Below are 18,244 nucleotides of genomic sequence, written 5' to 3' on the forward strand. Positions count from 1 at the left end.
CTGCTGCTTGTGAAACAGAGCAATGCACCTTGGCTTTGCAGCACAGAGCAGAGTGCGCCGCGGTTTGGTGCTGCGTTGCAGTGGTGACATGCTGGCTTAACTGTGGCTCCGGGGCAATCTCAGGCCGGTCTCTCTGCTCAAGGAAACACAGGCTGTCAGTGGTCCCTGCACGGGATGACATCACCGGGCAGACTGTCTGCCCTGCCGGAACACAAAGGCCCTTTCATTAGGCTGGAGTGGGCTCTCTGTCTCTCTCTCTCTCTCTCTCTCTCTCTCTCTCCCTCCCTCTCTCTCCGTGTCCCAGACCTGCGGCAGTCCACAGACACAGTCCAGCAGCGCCCCCCCCCGCCCCCCATCCCCCAGTCCTCCCGCCTTACCACCCCCCCCCAACCCCACCCCCATAAAATGCACCGCTCCTGATCTGTCATCCCAGAAATACCCGTCTGCTCCTCGGCAGCCCTTGAGAAGGTATCAATGGACAGACATGCGACTCCCTAGAGCTTTTCACATATATGAGCGCTCATCGTGCAGCACCCTTTGATCGCATGTCAAAGAGATGCCTGACAGTTAGTGTGACAAATCCGCACATGATTTTTTCGACATGGAACATTGAGGCTGTGCAACGTACATACACTGTAGTGTTTAGTCACAAGCTGCCGCAAGAGAACAATAGTTAAAACTAGATGCAGGAAAAGGGCAGGTGAGGCGGCAGGTGGTTTGAAGGGCACAGTACATTCAATCCTACTGAAAAGAGCCTACTTTGAAATTTAAAATAAATGAGTCGGTATTATCTATGAGGCATGGCAAATATGTCAACATCTGTTCCTTATTAATATGTAATATATGTTGACATATGAGATCCAAAATATATGAAACATATTTTCAGTATATGTCCAAATATGTGGAGTATCCATATCCATTATTAGAATTGCTTGCCTGTATGGTAGAATATATTGAAACTGTGAAAGATGATAAATGAAAACATATCTCTGTTAAAAACATAACTCTGTGATAATTAAAAGTCATACATTAGACATAGATTAATATTTGTTTATTTATTTATATTTTGGCATGCCTATTTTGCCATTTATTGACACACTATACATCACTTTTCATCATGTTTATTTTCTTTCAGATGTTTTTTTTTTCACTTTAGCTATTCAAGAATAAATTAGCAATTTTACATATACTAAAACACAGCAGTAACCTGGGTGGTTAAGCGAAAAGGCCTTCTCACTGCTTAGAGTGATACCCTTCATTAAAGTAGAAACATGGGGCTGTACCCCTGCAGCACAAACACTGTGTGTTCCCAATGTGTACAAAGAGTCTCTGTGTGTGTGTGTCACCCTTATTTCCAAAGTGTAGCGTTGGGGGGGTTTCCCTGTCGCCGGGCGAGGTGTGTGTGTGATTGGGCCTCCTTAAGTTCCACCGTTATGCCAGGGATTGTGTTGCAGCCCGTGGATTAAATGTTACTTTTCAAAGGATAGCGAGCTGACCCCCTTTTTTCCCCTCCAGAGCCTATATTCAATGGGGCTAATTGAAATGGACGTGGAGGGGCTGCAATGGATACGCAGCTATATTTGACTGACTAACCGGCTCCCGGTGAAAAGCGCCGAGCAGTGACCTCATCTGAGGAGCCCTGACCAGATGTGATATAATGAGAGTGGGTCAAGAAACTATGCAGCGCGTGCTGCCACCAAAATCTGGTCCTGATAAACTGTTTCAGCCCGGGCTTACGACAGAGAAGTGGTCCTTTTTCACCGCTTTAACTTAGGCAGGGGCACAGCACATCACCGGTGAAGTGAAATAAGAAATTTTTAAAATAGAAATGTATGATTGAAATCTGTATTTGCAAATATGAGAAGCACTGTTCATTTGATGTTGATCAGTATGGGTGTTCGAAATTTTACATTTTAGAGCTGTTATTGTTGTTGTTGGCGTTTAGATCCCTTGTTTTTCTTGAATGAACCTGTATACAACAAGCATAACAATTGTTAAATGCTGTAAAATGATTTCTAAACATTTCAGGATTGGCTACCATCTCCTTCAGTATCTCAAGGTATAATATACCCTCACTTACATACTATTATTAAAATAGTTTGGAATCTGTAACTGATATACCCCACATTTTGTATGTTACTTGGTCTGACTGCTGTGCCTGTCTGCTTCTACATTTTGTTGAACTCTGAGTACTAAATGTCCCACCCTTCCCATCATGTGACTTGATATTAAGACATTAGACCTCAGGTCAGTCGGACGCACAGCTTTTTCTGAGACCAGCAGATTAAATATCTTCTCTCAAGCAAGAGAAGGAGATTCCCTGGGGGTCGCCAGCTCGCACCACAACACTTTGTGACGTGTGAGTATGACCTAAAGGAACAGACTGCAGGAGCATCACAACACCACTGCCCAAAGTGGCAACATTCAGCCTTATACCAGCCACAGCAAGCTTGTCAAGCTTTCTCTGTAAAAGACACTAAGGATGGTTTCACTGGCAAAGCAAAGCCCAGGGCAAGTGTTTGGTTGGATGTATGCGGACACACCCAGCCTTGGACATTCATACAGATCAGCTGTAAGGCCCATCACCTTGATCTGCTTGTTTCTTCATGTCCAGCCAAATGCTCTCCTTGGATTTTCTTTAGTGAGGTTCATTTTCAAACTTTGCTCACCCCTCCTACCCAGATAGCTTATTTCTGCATCAAGGTATAAATAGTTAAGGAAAAATTTCAAAAGAAAGGTGTAGGTGTTATTTAAATTGTAGTTCAAATAAAAGTAGCCCACACAACCTGACTCAGTTTATATAATGATTGCCCATTGCTACTAGTTCTGAATAATGCAAAAGGTTCAATATAAAATTGTATATTATATGTAGTCCCTCGGCAGATATGAGAAAGGTATGTGAATGAATAAGCATTTGATTTTATCAACATCTCATGGCTATTTATTCAGTACTGGGAAGACTGAGAACTTCTGCTGAAAAATAGTACAAGAAATTGTCTTTCATGTACCAGAATATACATCATCTGCTTGGCCCACTCAGAGCAAACTGATATAGCCTTGTAATAAAGAGCCATGTCTGGACGCAAAGCATAGGCAGCCACAGTAATGACTAGTTGAGGTTTATTGGTTACTAACATGCTTGTTCTCTGGTCCATGTTTCTACAGTACCTTTATAACCCTGCTTTCTGGTAAATATTGGAATTGATAGCCGGCAATATTTTTGAATATTCTCCAAGAAAAGACTGCATGAAGTAAAAATTCTCTCACCAGGCCAGTTGGAAGATTTTTTCGTGATTCCAGAACACAGATTGAAGGTGTATTATTTTAGCACTTTTTTGTTGTTACAGCTATGAAAGGATACCAGCAAAACTTTCCCATAGGCTGTTTAAAGGGAAACTTGCTTTTCTGAGCATCATTCATGGAATTTGGTGAGAAATAATCAGCTTCTGTAACAGTTCATAGAAAGCAACTCTTCAGGAAAATCAAGAGTTTTCTGGGACCTGATGCAAACGTTTTACCTCCCCTCAGCAAAAACATCACCTATAAACTTCAAGTCCTAGACATTGGCTCCTCCTGCCCCAAAGCATGTGTCATAAAGTAAAACCCAGTGTTATTAATCCATGTTCATATTAATGTGTAATTACATTTAATTAAAATGAATAATGGATAATCACAATGGACAGTGAAGCCATATAATATTGGACTAATTAAGACTACATTACTAGAAACCCCATTTGTGTGCATTTGGGAGAAGGCAGGTTATCTTTGGGATTCAGATGTCTGGGCAGGCTGCAGTGCACATTCTTTGGAAGTGGAGGGGAGGGGGGGAAAAATTGGCTTTGCCTGTGAGATTTGTGAGATAGCGAGTGTCGGAGATTGGCCTGATCCCATGTGTATGCGTTGCCTGTGCCGGGTTATACTCTCTTCTGACCTCCAACTGCAGTCAGCGCCAAGTCCTGGCATATTGCACAGATCAGTATAAACCTGCCTGCCTCATGAGTGCATGCCTAAGTGTTCAAAGATGGAGATCAAATGTTTACAGCACGGGACGCGTCAAACACTGCGAGTGATTCATGCTCCCCAAAGATGTCTTGCAGCCTACAATTAGTTACCTCTTGGCTCTCGTCGGGGGGCCGAATTAAGAAAAACAGTTTAAACATATTTTCACTCTAAACATTTTGACTGGTGACGAGATAAGAATGTAAGACGGTGTATCTGTGAGGGCAGAACTCATGGCCGCCATCCAACAGCTTTTCTGTTTTAAGCATCATTAAGATTCCAGACTCCGCATGAGCTTTCAGGCACTGGAAGCCCTCCTGTTCTCTTCTGAGGAACAGGGGGGAGTCCTGTTTCTGGTGTAAAAGCACACACATGCACACCGCGCGGTGGGACTGACGGCCCAGCTGACCAGATGCAAGCGCTCGTCCGACTGGCGTTTCAAGCGTCTAGCCGGAAAGTACGAGCAGTGCAAGAGCTTGTAGTTTCGGACCGAATGAAATGTACGCAGATTGATGGACCCTTCGCCATCAAGCAATGATGTAGCGATATGTATACTTATGCCCTTATCATTACTGGTAAAAACATCCCTCCAAAACTCAATTTTTCTTTAGTAGTGGCACTTCTGGTGGTAGTACAAGCGGCAGTAGTTGTTTTAGTTGAAGAGAAAACAGCAGGTTTTTCAGGAGTAGTAGTACCAGTCATAGTAGGTAGACGTATCCACAATGGTAGTACTATAGTTATAGTACAAATAAAGGCAGCAGGAGTTTCCACATTAGTAGTAGTAGTAACAATAGTGGTAGTAGTAATAGTAACAGTGGTAGTATGCAGCAGTTGTAGAATTACTGTAGTGTTAGTAGTTGTAATATACTGTAACTAGGCCTAAATGCAGCAGGAGCATCAGCGGTAGTAGTAGTGGTAGTTGTAGTGGTGCTGGTATTGTAAGTACTAGCAAAGAATTCTCCACCCTCTTAGGTATCCAAAAGCAGTCGTTCACACAACACTCGTAGCAATTCTCAAGCACTCACACACCCTCAAATCCCCCTCTCTCTGTAATGTGGAAACGTCACGCTCGCTTTATGTCATTCCTCAAACTCAAGGTCAAAGGTCAGCAAGGAGAGATGGAACCTCAGCGGTCCCCGGGTCTCTGTCCCACTCCTCCACATTATGGAATCACGCATGCTTTTTTCCCAAATCTCCGTGCCTGGACTTCATCACGAGTCTGTGCAGTCGACCGCTGCCACTCTTCCTGGACAGTATAAGCCGACTGCAGCTGCAGAAGACCTGAGGGAGACTGTGGTAGTGAGTGATAGGCTAGCCAGCTGCAAGCATTATGCTGTAGGCAGCTGTAACACATTGAGTCCTTCAGAATGGGTAAGTGGCCTGTGTGAAGCTCATTATCTTTCCAGGGACACACCTGATTTGAACCTAACTTAAAGAACAGTGATTTTCCTGTGTTTTTGGTGGGTAATTTACAGTGAACTACCTGCTCCTAATGGATGTTCTTTGCTATGAGATGTCTTCAACATTGGACTGCTGAAAATAATGTCTGACTTTGGCAGTGACATGAATATCTCTGGCTAATATGATATGAAAGACAATGGCCAATTTAATATCAGTTTTTCCAATGCCAGCAGGAGTCACCATGTTGTAATATGGTAGAGGAGTAACCGAGTAAAGAGAAGAAAGGACAAAAAGCATTAAAATGCTGGTTCATCTCCATGGTGTCACCATCAAGAATGCAGCAATGTGATTGGGCATGATGTGCCAGTACTACTTTATCTAGGCTGTCTTGTGCTACATTATACTGGCTCCACGCATTCCCTCACGTTGCACCTACTAGCATCTCGGATTGTGGCTAATATGCAGAGACCTTATAGCCTTTAAGCAACCGTTGGTGACACTTTCTCAGATGTAACATTTGAGCCAGACAAAGGTGCAATAAAAGCATTAGACGTGTGCTTTTGTAGATGATGTATGTGTGGCACATTTTTGAACCGCTTATCCAGAATCCTGCTGAGTGTGCTGCATTCATCCCGAGGCATCTTTCCCATAGTCCATACAAACCTGTAGACAGGGAGTCTGTTGTCTGCTGTCTCAGAGGGCATCCTTACCCAGGATGCCTGGCAGCGTTTGCATTCATATCGCATCACGACAATTGACACCAACTGCCAACGACAACACGCCTGCCACCACCTGTGAGGTCGTGTAGTGCCGGTTGCCGTAGCAGCTAAGAACACTCACGCATACTTGTGTCAGGGCTTACAGAGATCTTGTGCAGGTTTTATGAGGGCTTATGTGTATTGTACATCGTGATATGTGTACTGTAAACCTAAAGTAAGATGTTCACAAAGATTGGCCTGATAATTGGATGCTGAGCTTTAAGGCATGTGCGGATCTTGGTGTCGATAGATCATAATGTCTTTTAAAAGGTTCTTGCCAAGTAAAGAAAAGATACATTTTCCCTGGATGTAAAGCATGCTGTGTTATTTCAATCTCAATTCTCTGTCTGGCTTTCTTTATAGTCACGCCGCACCTTCTTAAAAAACACCGCAAGATGACTAAGAAAGATAAGCAAGTCGTGATTTAGCCTTTGCGTGCTGGCTTTGGTTATGCCCAGATACTCCCCCCCCCCCCCCCCTCTCTCTCCTTCTGCATAAATGCATGGCCAATGTGGTATGCAGTGTGTGACTATGTGCACACGGCCCTCTTGGCTGACCAGAGGTTTTCTGCTTATCCTGAATACAGAGAGACCCTGCACCCTGTTCTGCTCCACATCCGGGAAGGAGCAGCCTGTTATCTTGGCAGAGAAGGTTCTGGATGGGACGTCTTGTGGCCCGCAGGAGTCTGGCATGTGTGCCAACGGGACATGCCAGGTACGCTGATCGGCCGAGGTCCTGCCAGGACCCTTCATAAGGGTTTGGTTATGACACGTCATTCATCTGGGCTGTGTCATGCCGTCATAACCTCCAATTCAATTTAACGCAGTTCAGGTCCGTTTTAGAACCATATTAAGATAGACCATGTAGATATATGGCCATGCTCGTAATGCAGCCACAATTGATCAGGCTGACAGGGCATATGGAAATACTCAGAGGTTTCTCAAGGAATTGATTCAATGAAATTAGGCGGGTGTCACTGTCTGCATGATGAATGTTGTTGAATAAGATGGGTGGCAACGTGTGCGTGTGACTCTAAAGATGTGCATTGGCCTCATTCACTCATTCATATCTCTGAGAAAGGAAGCATTTTTTTGAATATTCTCTTAATCAGCGTCTGGACAGTAACTGATAAGTAAAAAAAAAAGTTGATTATGAAAGATTACATCTCCGTACATTAAAATGACAAACCTGTTAGTCACTTCAGACCAGTCTTTGCTCAGCAGGACCTGAGCTGAAGTTCAGCACATCAGCTGGAGAAGACCTGAGCCATATTAGGTAATGCATTCTGGAAGCGTTTCTCGCCGAAGAGAACTTAATGTCTGTAAATCAGGAACTAACATGGATCCCAGGAACCCCAAGCTGCCCCGTGTTATTTTTTACAGCACTCGGAGGGACGAGGGTACGTGCTTCGTTTCGGGATTTCGGGGGGCTGTCTTCAGAGAAGAGGGATTTCTCAGAAGCAGAAAGGGCGGGGGGAGGGACGCGTAGGAAAACCACCGCGCTTGCGATTAATCCGGACCACAGAGAGATGATTTCCTGTCACTTCTGATTAGAGTGCACGGGAGACGGGGGGAAGTGAAGCTATGCGTAGCCCTGGCGGTCCCGGCTTCTTTCCACGCTCGGGATGTTGGTTTCTGGTCCAAGTGGCGCACACACCCATCATCCTTCCCCCGGCACTCAGACGGGCCATCTGCGCTCGTCTGGCCCGGGCACTGAGGAGTCCGCTCATGGGCCAAGTGACACGGCCCGTCCCGGGATTGAGGACCGCAGCCCTCCCAGGTGATGGCCTGTGGTTCCTCTCAGTCTGTCCCGCCTGACCAGAGAGGCAAAACTGATAAAACCAAACAGATGTCATACTTCTGTTCTTCATTTTTTTTCAAGACAAATATGTAGTTTGCGTAGTTTTTAAGAGCTGTTCGGATTTGGGTGTCCTCTCATAAATCATAAACATAAGTTAACAATGTCTACACAAGCTCTTAAGTATGGTGTCCTCTGGACTCCCCTCTGATTAGTGATTTTAATACCCCTCAGGTCATTTTCTGCACACATTTGTTTGGGTAAATGTTCCTGGCAAAAAAGGAAGAAAGTGTAGGGGAATACCCTGGCGGCGTCTTAGGCCTCCACATAGAGACTGGACATCTTGGGGAACTTTGTTGGCATGGAGTTACCAACCGTATGGAGATACTCTGCAGGAATGTGACACAGTTCTTCCACATTCTTTTCCCCAAGGAAGTCCTCTGTCTCGCGTCTCTTTGATGGAGATCAGAGACTGCGGTAGCAGACGCCGCTCCAGACAGTCTCACAAATGTTCAAGGCAGTGATGGGAGGGAGGCATCATGAGGCCCTTATTGGGTGGGGCTACCGTATTCTGTCAGTCACTGACTTTTATGACCCAACCAGAAGACTTTGCACTCCACTGCAAGAACATTCAGTTGGTTTGAATGGGCTGTAGAAGCTCAGCATCATACTCTTTAAATAACCTGGTGACACATGCTGTGTATGCTGAAGTGCACAGAACCCCAGCCATAGTTTCTGCAGACAGTGCAATATTTTATGATCCACTATGCTCTGAACTCTACAAGCAGGTTGTCCACCTTCACTGTTCAGTTTCCATTCTCAACATGGACCAATGCACTTTTGCCTATGACATCATTTTCAAGACTGTTCCTCATAATGCATAAGCAGGTTCTGCTGCCTTTGTCACCAGGTTATCTGCTATACACACACACACACACACACACACACACACACAGAGATACACAGAGTTACCTCCCTACCTCCCTAGATATACAGTTTTGGCCTTTCTGCTGTAGCTTCTAATATCACATACAAGGCAGGGCCCACTGCCTTGGTCAGCCGAAAAGATTTGCATGTTTCATATGATTTTTGGTTTTCAGCAATTTCAGTTGGTCATCAAGGTTCCTTCTTAAAGGGAAAATGAAGAATGCACAGTGACTTAATAATAAGGTTTGTCTTTGAGGGAATGTAAAAAGAACCAACAGCATATAGATTCATGATGAAGTTAATGAAATTAAAGCAACGAATGCTTTCACAAATGCTCGACTACTGACATGAATTCAGCCCTTCCCAGACTGTGTACACGGGCTTGCACCTCCAGGCGTCAGTGAGAGAGAAACTGTGCTCTGGGGATGTGTGCTAAATGACTCCACATGTAACTTATTGACTTTTGGAGCAATGTTATGTCATTGGAATCATCTTTTCTTTAAGCCTCTCTTTCTCACGCCTTCACCACAACCACCACCAGCAATCCAGTTTTGTGCGACAGCAGACACTGCCTCTGACACAGTGGCTCTTGGTGACTTTCTATGAGGGGTTACCCAAGATCTGACCCAGGCTGACCCAGTGAGTCTGCTCTGTCCCTCAGAAAGTGGGCTGCGATGGAATCCTGGGCTCGTCGTCCAGAGAGGACCACTGCGGGGTTTGCAATGGTAACGGGAAGTCCTGCAAGGTCATCAAAGGGGACTTCAACCACACCCGGGGGGCAGGTACTGCGCCCATAGCCCCGCCTCTGCTCACCTGCATGTCTGCACTGCCTAGTGTTTCTTTTCCTTCCCACCATGTTGCGTTCACGTTCAGAGGAACTAGTTATGACGAGACACAGGGCCTGTGGTAACCAATGTTTGTGTCTCACGTGTTATAGTGTGGAGATTCTGCAGTGATTTAAATGAAGATACTTTCAAAACAATGTTTATGAGGGAGTGAGGAAAAAGAGAGTCACTATCATGTAGGGCTAGCGCAGTTGTACGTGACAGGAAATATATTACAGAAACTGAGTTACCAACCCCTGCTTTTAGTAATGCAGTTATGTGAAGTGTACAGAAGATTCACACATTTCTCATTCCCTTCCCTCATTTTTTCTGGGCCCGACCTCAGGATACGTGGAAGCAGTGGTCATTCCCAAGGGAGCGAGGAGGATACGGGTGGTGGAGGAGAAGCCAGCGCAAAGCTACCTGGGTAAGAATCTCACATATACTCTTTTCTGAGCAGTTAATTTGTGTGAGAGAAATCTCTGTCATCCAGACTGCATGGAGTCCATTCCCTTGTGCTTTGTCTGAGACTGTTGTACCTGTTTGCCTTTGGTTTGCTGTAGTATTAACACTGTGCATTCCCTTCCAGGGATTTAATCATTTCCTGCTAGATGTATTGCCCTTGAAATCTTGATAGTTCCTCCTCTCTTTCGGCAAAGGTTGCCATCTCTTTCTCTGTTCCGTGTTTCTTTTGTTTAATACTTTAGATCGAATGCATACTTGTTAGGCGCCAGTTAACACAAGTACATAATGACAATGTCAGTTTAAATCTAAAATTTGCTTTGAGAGGACCCAGATTTTATCTAAAGCATGGAGGGGACCTTGCATTGACGGTAATTGTGGGGTTTTAAAGGTACACTTCTCCCCATAATTTGCTCAAATATGGTTTACTCTAAATGTTCTTTGGAAAATGTTTAAAATACGTGTGTGGGTCGGGGTGGCAGGCCACACAGACTGCCTCAGGAGCTACAGCAAGCTCTCAGACGGCTCTTTGCTAGCCTTAGCACAGTGGAAGCTAACATGTCAGGCACAATGGTTCTAAGTCATAACTTAAAACAACATTGCAATGTAATGGCTACGGTATGTTCCGATTTTCTGTATCTACAGTACTTCTATATCTACAGTTAAATAACCATACTGAGAGTTCTCCTGCAGTGGGCCCAGTAGTGATTCATTGTGCAGAAGGGCATCAGCTCCTCTGATAAATGATGTGATGTAGTGATGGTGAATGTTCACTAAAGGAATCTCCATAAGTACGCTGTTCATTTCCAAGTTGGCAAATTGTCTGAATGAAAGATAAATGTTAAGCACACTTCTTGGTAAAATACAATGAAGAGGGATTTATAGCAATGACTTGGATATATGATGGTGTAAATCCATTTCTGTGGGTGAGTGAATGAGTGTCACGTTACGATTTGACTGGGCCATAAATAAAGCAGGCATTCATACAGTGCAGCACAGTCAATACAGATGCATGCTGGGATTGAAAATGAAAGGAAATAAGTGTTCTGTAATACTGTAGTGACATCGAAAACACTCGACAAGTATAGAGGAATATGGATTTTTATGCGTTATCTTTAAACAAATGTGAAATAAAATGTGTGTGCATGTGCGTGTGCGTGTGTGTGTATGTGTGTATGTGTGCATGTGCATGTGTGTGTGTGTGTCACGTGTCCAATGAAGCTGAGAGGTCTTTCTTAGGCCTTATTAGATGGTCTGCTACAAATCAGATCAGGCCTCCAGCAGCCAGCATGAAAAATGCATCTGAACTCATTTGCCTCTTCCTTTGTCATGTCTGGGAGTGCTTAGTTTTAATTTAGTTTTTTTGGGGGGGTGGAGGTGGCAGTTGGAAGGGGGAGGATAAAGCTTGCAGAGACGCAGCTTCTCTGTTTTCCTGATGTGAGCCGTTTTCTTTGCTGCACGGTTCCCCCCGCTACATGAAAGGAAGTATCCCGGTAGGCCTGTTATTCTCTGGTAGCTGTCAGCTGACACACATTAGAACTCCCCCCAGCACAATCAGAAACACATGAGTGACGGGGGGGGGGACAGGCCTGGACACACAGGCAGCGGAGAGTGCGAGTCTCTCTCCCTGGGCCCCTGGGGGGAGCTCTCGGCGAGACCGGCCCAGTTCGCGGCTCGGCGTGACAGGACTCCGCCCCCTCCAAGCCTCCGGACAGCGAAGGTCCAAACGGAACAGTGTGGAAGTGAGTCACAGGGAGACCGTTACTACACTCCGTTTTCCGCGGGGAGAAGCCAAAGAGTTCGCTTGTCGCCGGTTCAGTTCCACGTGGCGCTTGGATGGTGTTCTCTCTCACTGCTTTACGACACTCAACAAATTCACACCTTAGTCATTCGGTGATATATCGATACAGCTGAATTCCGCCTGGAGCGTTTAAAGGTACAGCACCGGGGTCAAGGACACAACAGCTGCGTCCAACCATGCGCTAGACAGCTGCCTCTGTTCTGTGAAATGCCTGTTGCTCATTTGAATGAAAAAAAAAGTGTCTGCCCCTCAGTGTGGCATTAAAAACGGAGGTGTGGTGTTTGTTTTCACAGCCCTCAAAGACACCAGCAAGCATTCCATAAACAGCGACTGGAAAATCGAGAACCCGGGCTCCTTCAACATCGCCGGCACCACAGTCCACTATGTCAGAAGAGGATTGTGGGAGAAACTGTCAGCCAAAGGCCCCACCACCTCCCCTCTGCATCTTTTGGTCAGTGGTGATCAGCTAATTCCCTCCTGTGTCCCCTGACACACAGAAAATTTCGTAGCATCTTCTATGAAGAGTCTGGCATAAGACCAACATAACACCCATAAATGCTTCACAACACCTCACCACTACATGAATATTAAAACTCACTGTCCATTGGGACAGGGGACTTGGGTGGTGACATACAGTTACACAGTTTTATTACACCTGGCATATATATTTGTGAATGCGTATGCAGTCCTTGCAAAGATCTTCCTTAGTTAATTAATATGCTGTGTTGTAGGGCTGTAAGTGGTGCAGTGGATAAAGCAATTTCTCTTGATTTGAGGAGTGAGTGTGTCGGCAGGAGTTGCTTGTCTCTACACTTTCATGCACCCCGCAATTTTTCAGGTGTCTATGAGTCAGTGAGATGACACTAACAGAATAGTGCCTATCCTCCAATGAGTGCCCAGTCCGCTGTAGTGTACTGTGTGACTCGTAGAACTAAAAATAAGCCACATGCGAGTGTCTTGGAGAATTTCATTTGACTTATGGACGAATCCAAAAGCAGCATTGTATAAAAGGAAGAACAAAAACAGGCTGTGTTGTTTTCAATGACGGTAGCAGCTGCATGGCGCTTGGATAGCTTTTAGACACGGGGGTATTTTAATAACGAAGGTAAGGATGAGTCTGCTCAGCCTGACCACCGATAGCATCGTCATTTATGGGATTACAGAGTTATCATTTTAATAGGATTATCCCATGATGGGCCAACATGACCAAACAGTCCCGCTAATTTGATTAAACAAAAGATGGAGGTCTGAGTATACTGCCATTGATCAAACCGCTTGTTGAAATAAGGAAAAAAAAAGTTTGGCAAAAATGGCCAAGTAGCCATTGAGTAATCCTTTTTGTTCTGACAACTTAGCATGTCACTGATGGATTTTTTCCCTTGCTGCTAATTAAATCAGTCATTGCAAACAGAGGTTTTTGTGTATCTGGCTAAACTGGGAATGTCTGGGACTGTCTTCAATTTACAATTATTATATTGTCAATATTGTAATATATGTCAATGCACATAATATTACAGTACATTCAGTAACTCATGAGAAAATATGACTAGCATAACATTACATTTCTTATAATTATATGTATATTATTGTCAAATGATTACAATAATCAATTGACAGCTAAAACAGCAGTTGAAATGAATCATTTTTGAAATCATGTTTTAATATAATACTGTTTTAAACAAGGGTTTTTCAAAGTGAACAAAGGATCAAATGAACATATAGAAACAATTTTGATTTTAAGATTTTTCATGAATAAAATAAAAGGAAATGATCTAGTTTCATGGCATGTTCTTGTTTATTAATAAGATTTTTTCTCAGTTTCCTTTGAATGCTTCTCAGCTCTTCGCATGTTTCATTTCTGCAATGATACAAAGCACAAAGTAAACAATGTTCATACTTTTCAGTACAGATAATACAGTTAGTCATTTTCCAATCAACTCAATAAATTTTCAGTTTATAATGCCAAATTTTGATTGGACCTAATGTAATCAACAGGAAATTATGAAGTGTTCTTTCAGAAAAAGCATTGTGCATTGAGACATTTTGCAACACATGTTTACAAGAAGGTTGTTTGATTACCTAAGTGAATGGAGTGTTGAATGAGTTAAGCATTTGGCAATATTGGAAAACTGTCGAGATTATATTAATGCTTCTTAAACAAAACATAAAAAATAGCACTGCCTCTTTCCTGTGTTCTTTACATTGTAGAGTGGTCTGAAGTTGCTAGTCTTCCGCTTTACTTTACCATAGCAAATTTCATTCATTTTTTTACATGACACTATTGTCATAAAACAGGACACATGATAGAGATAGATAGAGACATGACTTGCACATTTCCCACAGCAAAAGCATATGGGTGGTACTACAGACTTCAGTGGCTCCTGTAGTTCTTTGGTCACTGTAGTCTTGACCAAAACAAACCTTTAAAACCTTTAAATTCCTCAGTTGAATGAAAAGAATTTTGAATTCCATGAAATAAAGTAAACATGGAGCAATATTCCTTGCCTGAGTGCACTCTGCTGATATTTTTGGACTGGGTTTATGGATCACACATTTCATTTGTCAGGGAAATATCAAAGCTTCAAGTCACCTTCAGTTCTATTTTATGAGAAGATATTAACTCAACAGAGGGATTATACTTTTATTGCAACATCGTCAGTTGCACTCGGACCTACATTTACTTCGATCATGACCTTTGGAGAGTTGGTCTCACTGCTGATTTCCTGTGATCCAGGTGCTCTTGTTCAATGACCAGAACTACGGAATCCACTACGAGTACACCATCCCGGCAGAGCCGTCACCAGAACCGCAGAGCGGACTGGTCACTAAGGCCAGTGAGCCCCTGTTCATGTGGACCCACTCAGGCTGGGAGGACTGCCATGCTGTGTGTGGAGGAGGTAGGTGGACTGACCCGATTTCCCTTCCCCACCTGACTCTCTTCCTCACCTAATTCCACAACTCTCCCTTACTCTTCCACCTCCCTAACCCTAAACCTAACCCTCCCAGCGTGACTCTCATCCTCACTTTATTCCATGACTGACTTCTTGTCCGATTTCCCCTCCTTTCCTGATTCTGTGTCCTCACCTGAGTCTCCCTTCCCATAATTTCCTCCCCTCAGCCAGCTTTACCACCTCACCTGATTCCTAGTCTGTTCCCAATTTTTCCTATGTGCCTGATTCACCCTACTCGCCTGATTTCTCCCACTCGCCCAATTCCTCCTACTCTCTCAGTTCTTGCCTGATGAAATCTCCTCACCTGATGTCCTTTCCTCTCCATGATCCCCTTTTGCGGCACAGACTCACCTTTCAACACTCACTGCAGTCATTCTGACGAATTAATCAACATTGCAGTTCTATTTTAAGATTTTACCATTGACCATAGTGATTACTTGCTGTTCCATAGGTAACATTAATTGTGGCTTTCTCTCTCTTTTTTGTTTGATTCAGCAAATGAAATGACTTCAGCTTTCTACTGGAGGAGTTACTAAAGCATCTTTCATGTGTACGATTCCACAAGATGAATAATCATGAACTTTAATGTCTATTGTTCATTAATTTTCAATTTGCAGGAGAACGAAAGACCATTGTCGCCTGCACTAAGATCGTCAACAAGACTACCAGCGTGGTGGACAACAGGAGGTGTCGCCACCTGACCAAGCCAGAGCCCCAAGTGCGCAAATGTAATGAGCAGCCATGCCAGACAAGGTAAGGAGGGATATTTTCACTGACACCTATTCCTGTAATGGTTGGAGGGAATGTTACTGCTGTTGCACTGTCCAGGCACCAGAGTGGGAGCTGCTATCACTAATGCACTTGTTATGAGGGATCCTTTTGACTGATGCACTAATATTTATTGGCGGGGCCTTGTTTTGCCGAGACCCTGTCGGTGGGCCTTTGGGGAATGGTGACCCCAGTGAACTCTCAATATACTTACAGGAGATATTTTCACCGACTCTCTCAACACGCTGGCTGAAGGCAAATTTCATCACCAGGGGCTTATCGCTGGCACAAAGATGGCAGTGTCCATTGGCCTTTGATAGCGAAAAACGTAATTAAGTGAAACTGCTGTGTTCTGTTGAAAAATGGAGGGATGAAATTGCAGGATTTCAAAGAAAGAGCGTTGTTGTTAATGTTCTCGGGAAAAGCAAAAGACAAATTGCACCTTGGCAGCCTCTCGGAGTTTGAGTGATAAAAGAATATTGGATGTCAGTGGAAATTTAGCCTTTTTGGGTTGGGTATTGTTTTATGTGCATACACAGTGGTACTATAAGCCATCTTTATCCGCAGCAAGGTCAGGCACTTTTAGTTCATGAAGACCTCTGTATCTGCTGGTTTCTGTTTCACCTCGTCTCTTAGCAATTGGAGCGATTCCCATGCTACTCAAAGGGTAAATCAGGTGCTAATTGAAATGATTATGATGGCCTCTTGAAGGGCCATACAGCCGAATGACTACAGCCTGTGTGCTGGAATCAGCCCTAATGGAAGGACTAAATTGCTTTTTTTCCCCAAATGGGGACACTGTTTGTTTATGTCTTGCAGCCCTACAGGAACATTTGACTGTCATTAGATATTGTGTTGGAGGAAACTCTTTATCTCGCACGCCTGATGTCAGGTCTCTGGGGGTCCAGGTTATCTGCAGTTTTCAACAGATCTTCCTTTCACAGACCCCATTAGCATGGTGGGGGAGGAGGGGGATGGGGCCAGGGAGGGACATAAACCTTCCTGCTCTTATGTTAACTGTGACAGCCAGCACGCCATACATACATACAAGTCAAAATAAGTGGAAGGCAACAAAATAACGAATTTGACAGTGGTTGTCGTAGGCCTTTTTATTACGCCGTGACAGATTAGCGTATCCTCAGACTCCTTCTTTTATTTGAAATACCTCTGCTCGCAAAACGACATCATCAAATTGTTTCCATGAGCCTCCGCTGGTGAGGAAACACTAAATCATCCGCTCGAGATACTGAAATGTTTGCACAAGATGTACGTCCCCTTGCAGGATTTGTTGTAATTGGCACGTATTGTGAGGGAAAAATGTTGTAATAGCAATCTCATTGAGAAGAGGCCCTTTTTTAATTCCTGTGGCAGAATTATGTCGTAATGAGTCATATTCTCTCTCCTGTGTCCCAAGGACTTCAAAATCTTCATGCTGTATGCAATATTAATAATGGTTGTAGAGACGGTGGACCGTTACCATTACTCATGAATCAGTCTTACACAAACGTTTATGCTCTCTGCTTGAAAAAAAAAAGGGTTCCTGACTAAGTTTTATAGCTCAGAAGAAAGCCTAGCGCTGTATTCACCTGGAGCCGGGTGTAATCCCGAGGAAATACACGTCTTCTCTCCAGTTTCGTGTCAGTACATGCGGCCTTTACACGTCACCCGCGAGAATGGCGGATAAATCTAATTTACGGCCTCGATGTCATAAAACCTGATCTGGTGCATTGAGTGATCAGATAACGCCGCGCAGGCCTGCCGAAGTGTCGTCTGAGCCGGAGGAGCGCGATATTCCTGGGACCACGTCATGTTTTAGTCTGGCCCGGCAGCTGCCAGCTGGCTCCTATCTCTTCCTATCCTCCTGATCTCTCTCTCTCTCTCTCTCTCTCTCTCTCTCTCTCTCTCTGCGAAGAAGGCTGGACATAACAAATCTCCCCCGAAGCCCTCTCTCTCCTCTCTGCCCCTCACATCTGTGTCCCAGATGGATGACGCGGCCGGGCCTGGTAGCACTCTCGGCCTCTCCTCTGTACGCCACAGCGGGTGTGAGAGTTGCCTCCACACCTTTAATGGGGGTGATGTACCTTTTAAGGGGTCATCTCCAAATGGGACACAACTCTTACCACCACAGCTTTTGGCTGATGCAGACATATTAGTTTTTGTAATGGTCAAACAGGATGCTGGCCCTTTGGCTGGTGGTGAAAACCTCATGATTAGTCTCCGAATGCGATTCTGTTATTACCTCCAGGTCCCTGAGATATACCCCTTAATGTATGAGCTCCAACTGGAAAGAAGATTCCTGTAATACTGTACCATTTGATTCACTTATGTTCATTAAAAGGTGTTCTGCTTCACTGCACCTGCTGGATGTCCTGACTGGTAAAACTGACCGCTAGAGTGTTTTAAAAAGGAGCCCCGTCTCCAGTCTCACGTGCGCCCCTGACGCAGGTGGGCTACGTTATGGAACCAAAGTCTGCTTTCACACGGAACGCGCGAAACCCAGAGGTGCCGGCGTTGGGACGTTTTTTTCTCCCCCGAGCCTCCCGGGTGAAAGGCGGA

At 44.4% G+C, this 18,244-nt stretch overlaps 1 protein-coding gene across 1 annotated transcript in view; it reads left to right on the forward strand.

Moving 5' to 3' along the window:
• The window catches only part of LOC118777948 (A disintegrin and metalloproteinase with thrombospondin motifs 19-like), a 69,176-nt gene that overhangs the window by 40,249 nt on the left and 10,683 nt on the right, over positions 1-18,244 (forward strand). The window contains exons 14-19 of the mRNA XM_036529217.1: positions 6,745-6,872; positions 9,544-9,664; positions 10,053-10,133; positions 12,263-12,420; positions 14,704-14,866; positions 15,538-15,673. Coding sequence (XP_036385110.1) covers positions 6,745-6,872; positions 9,544-9,664; positions 10,053-10,133; positions 12,263-12,420; positions 14,704-14,866; positions 15,538-15,673 — 787 coding nt within the window. The remainder of the gene's footprint in view (positions 1-6,744; positions 6,873-9,543; positions 9,665-10,052; positions 10,134-12,262; positions 12,421-14,703; positions 14,867-15,537; positions 15,674-18,244) is intronic.

This window comes from Megalops cyprinoides, chromosome 5 (assembly GCF_013368585.1).
Source record: "Megalops cyprinoides isolate fMegCyp1 chromosome 5, fMegCyp1.pri, whole genome shotgun sequence".
NCBI lineage: Eukaryota > Metazoa > Chordata > Actinopteri > Elopiformes > Megalopidae > Megalops > Megalops cyprinoides.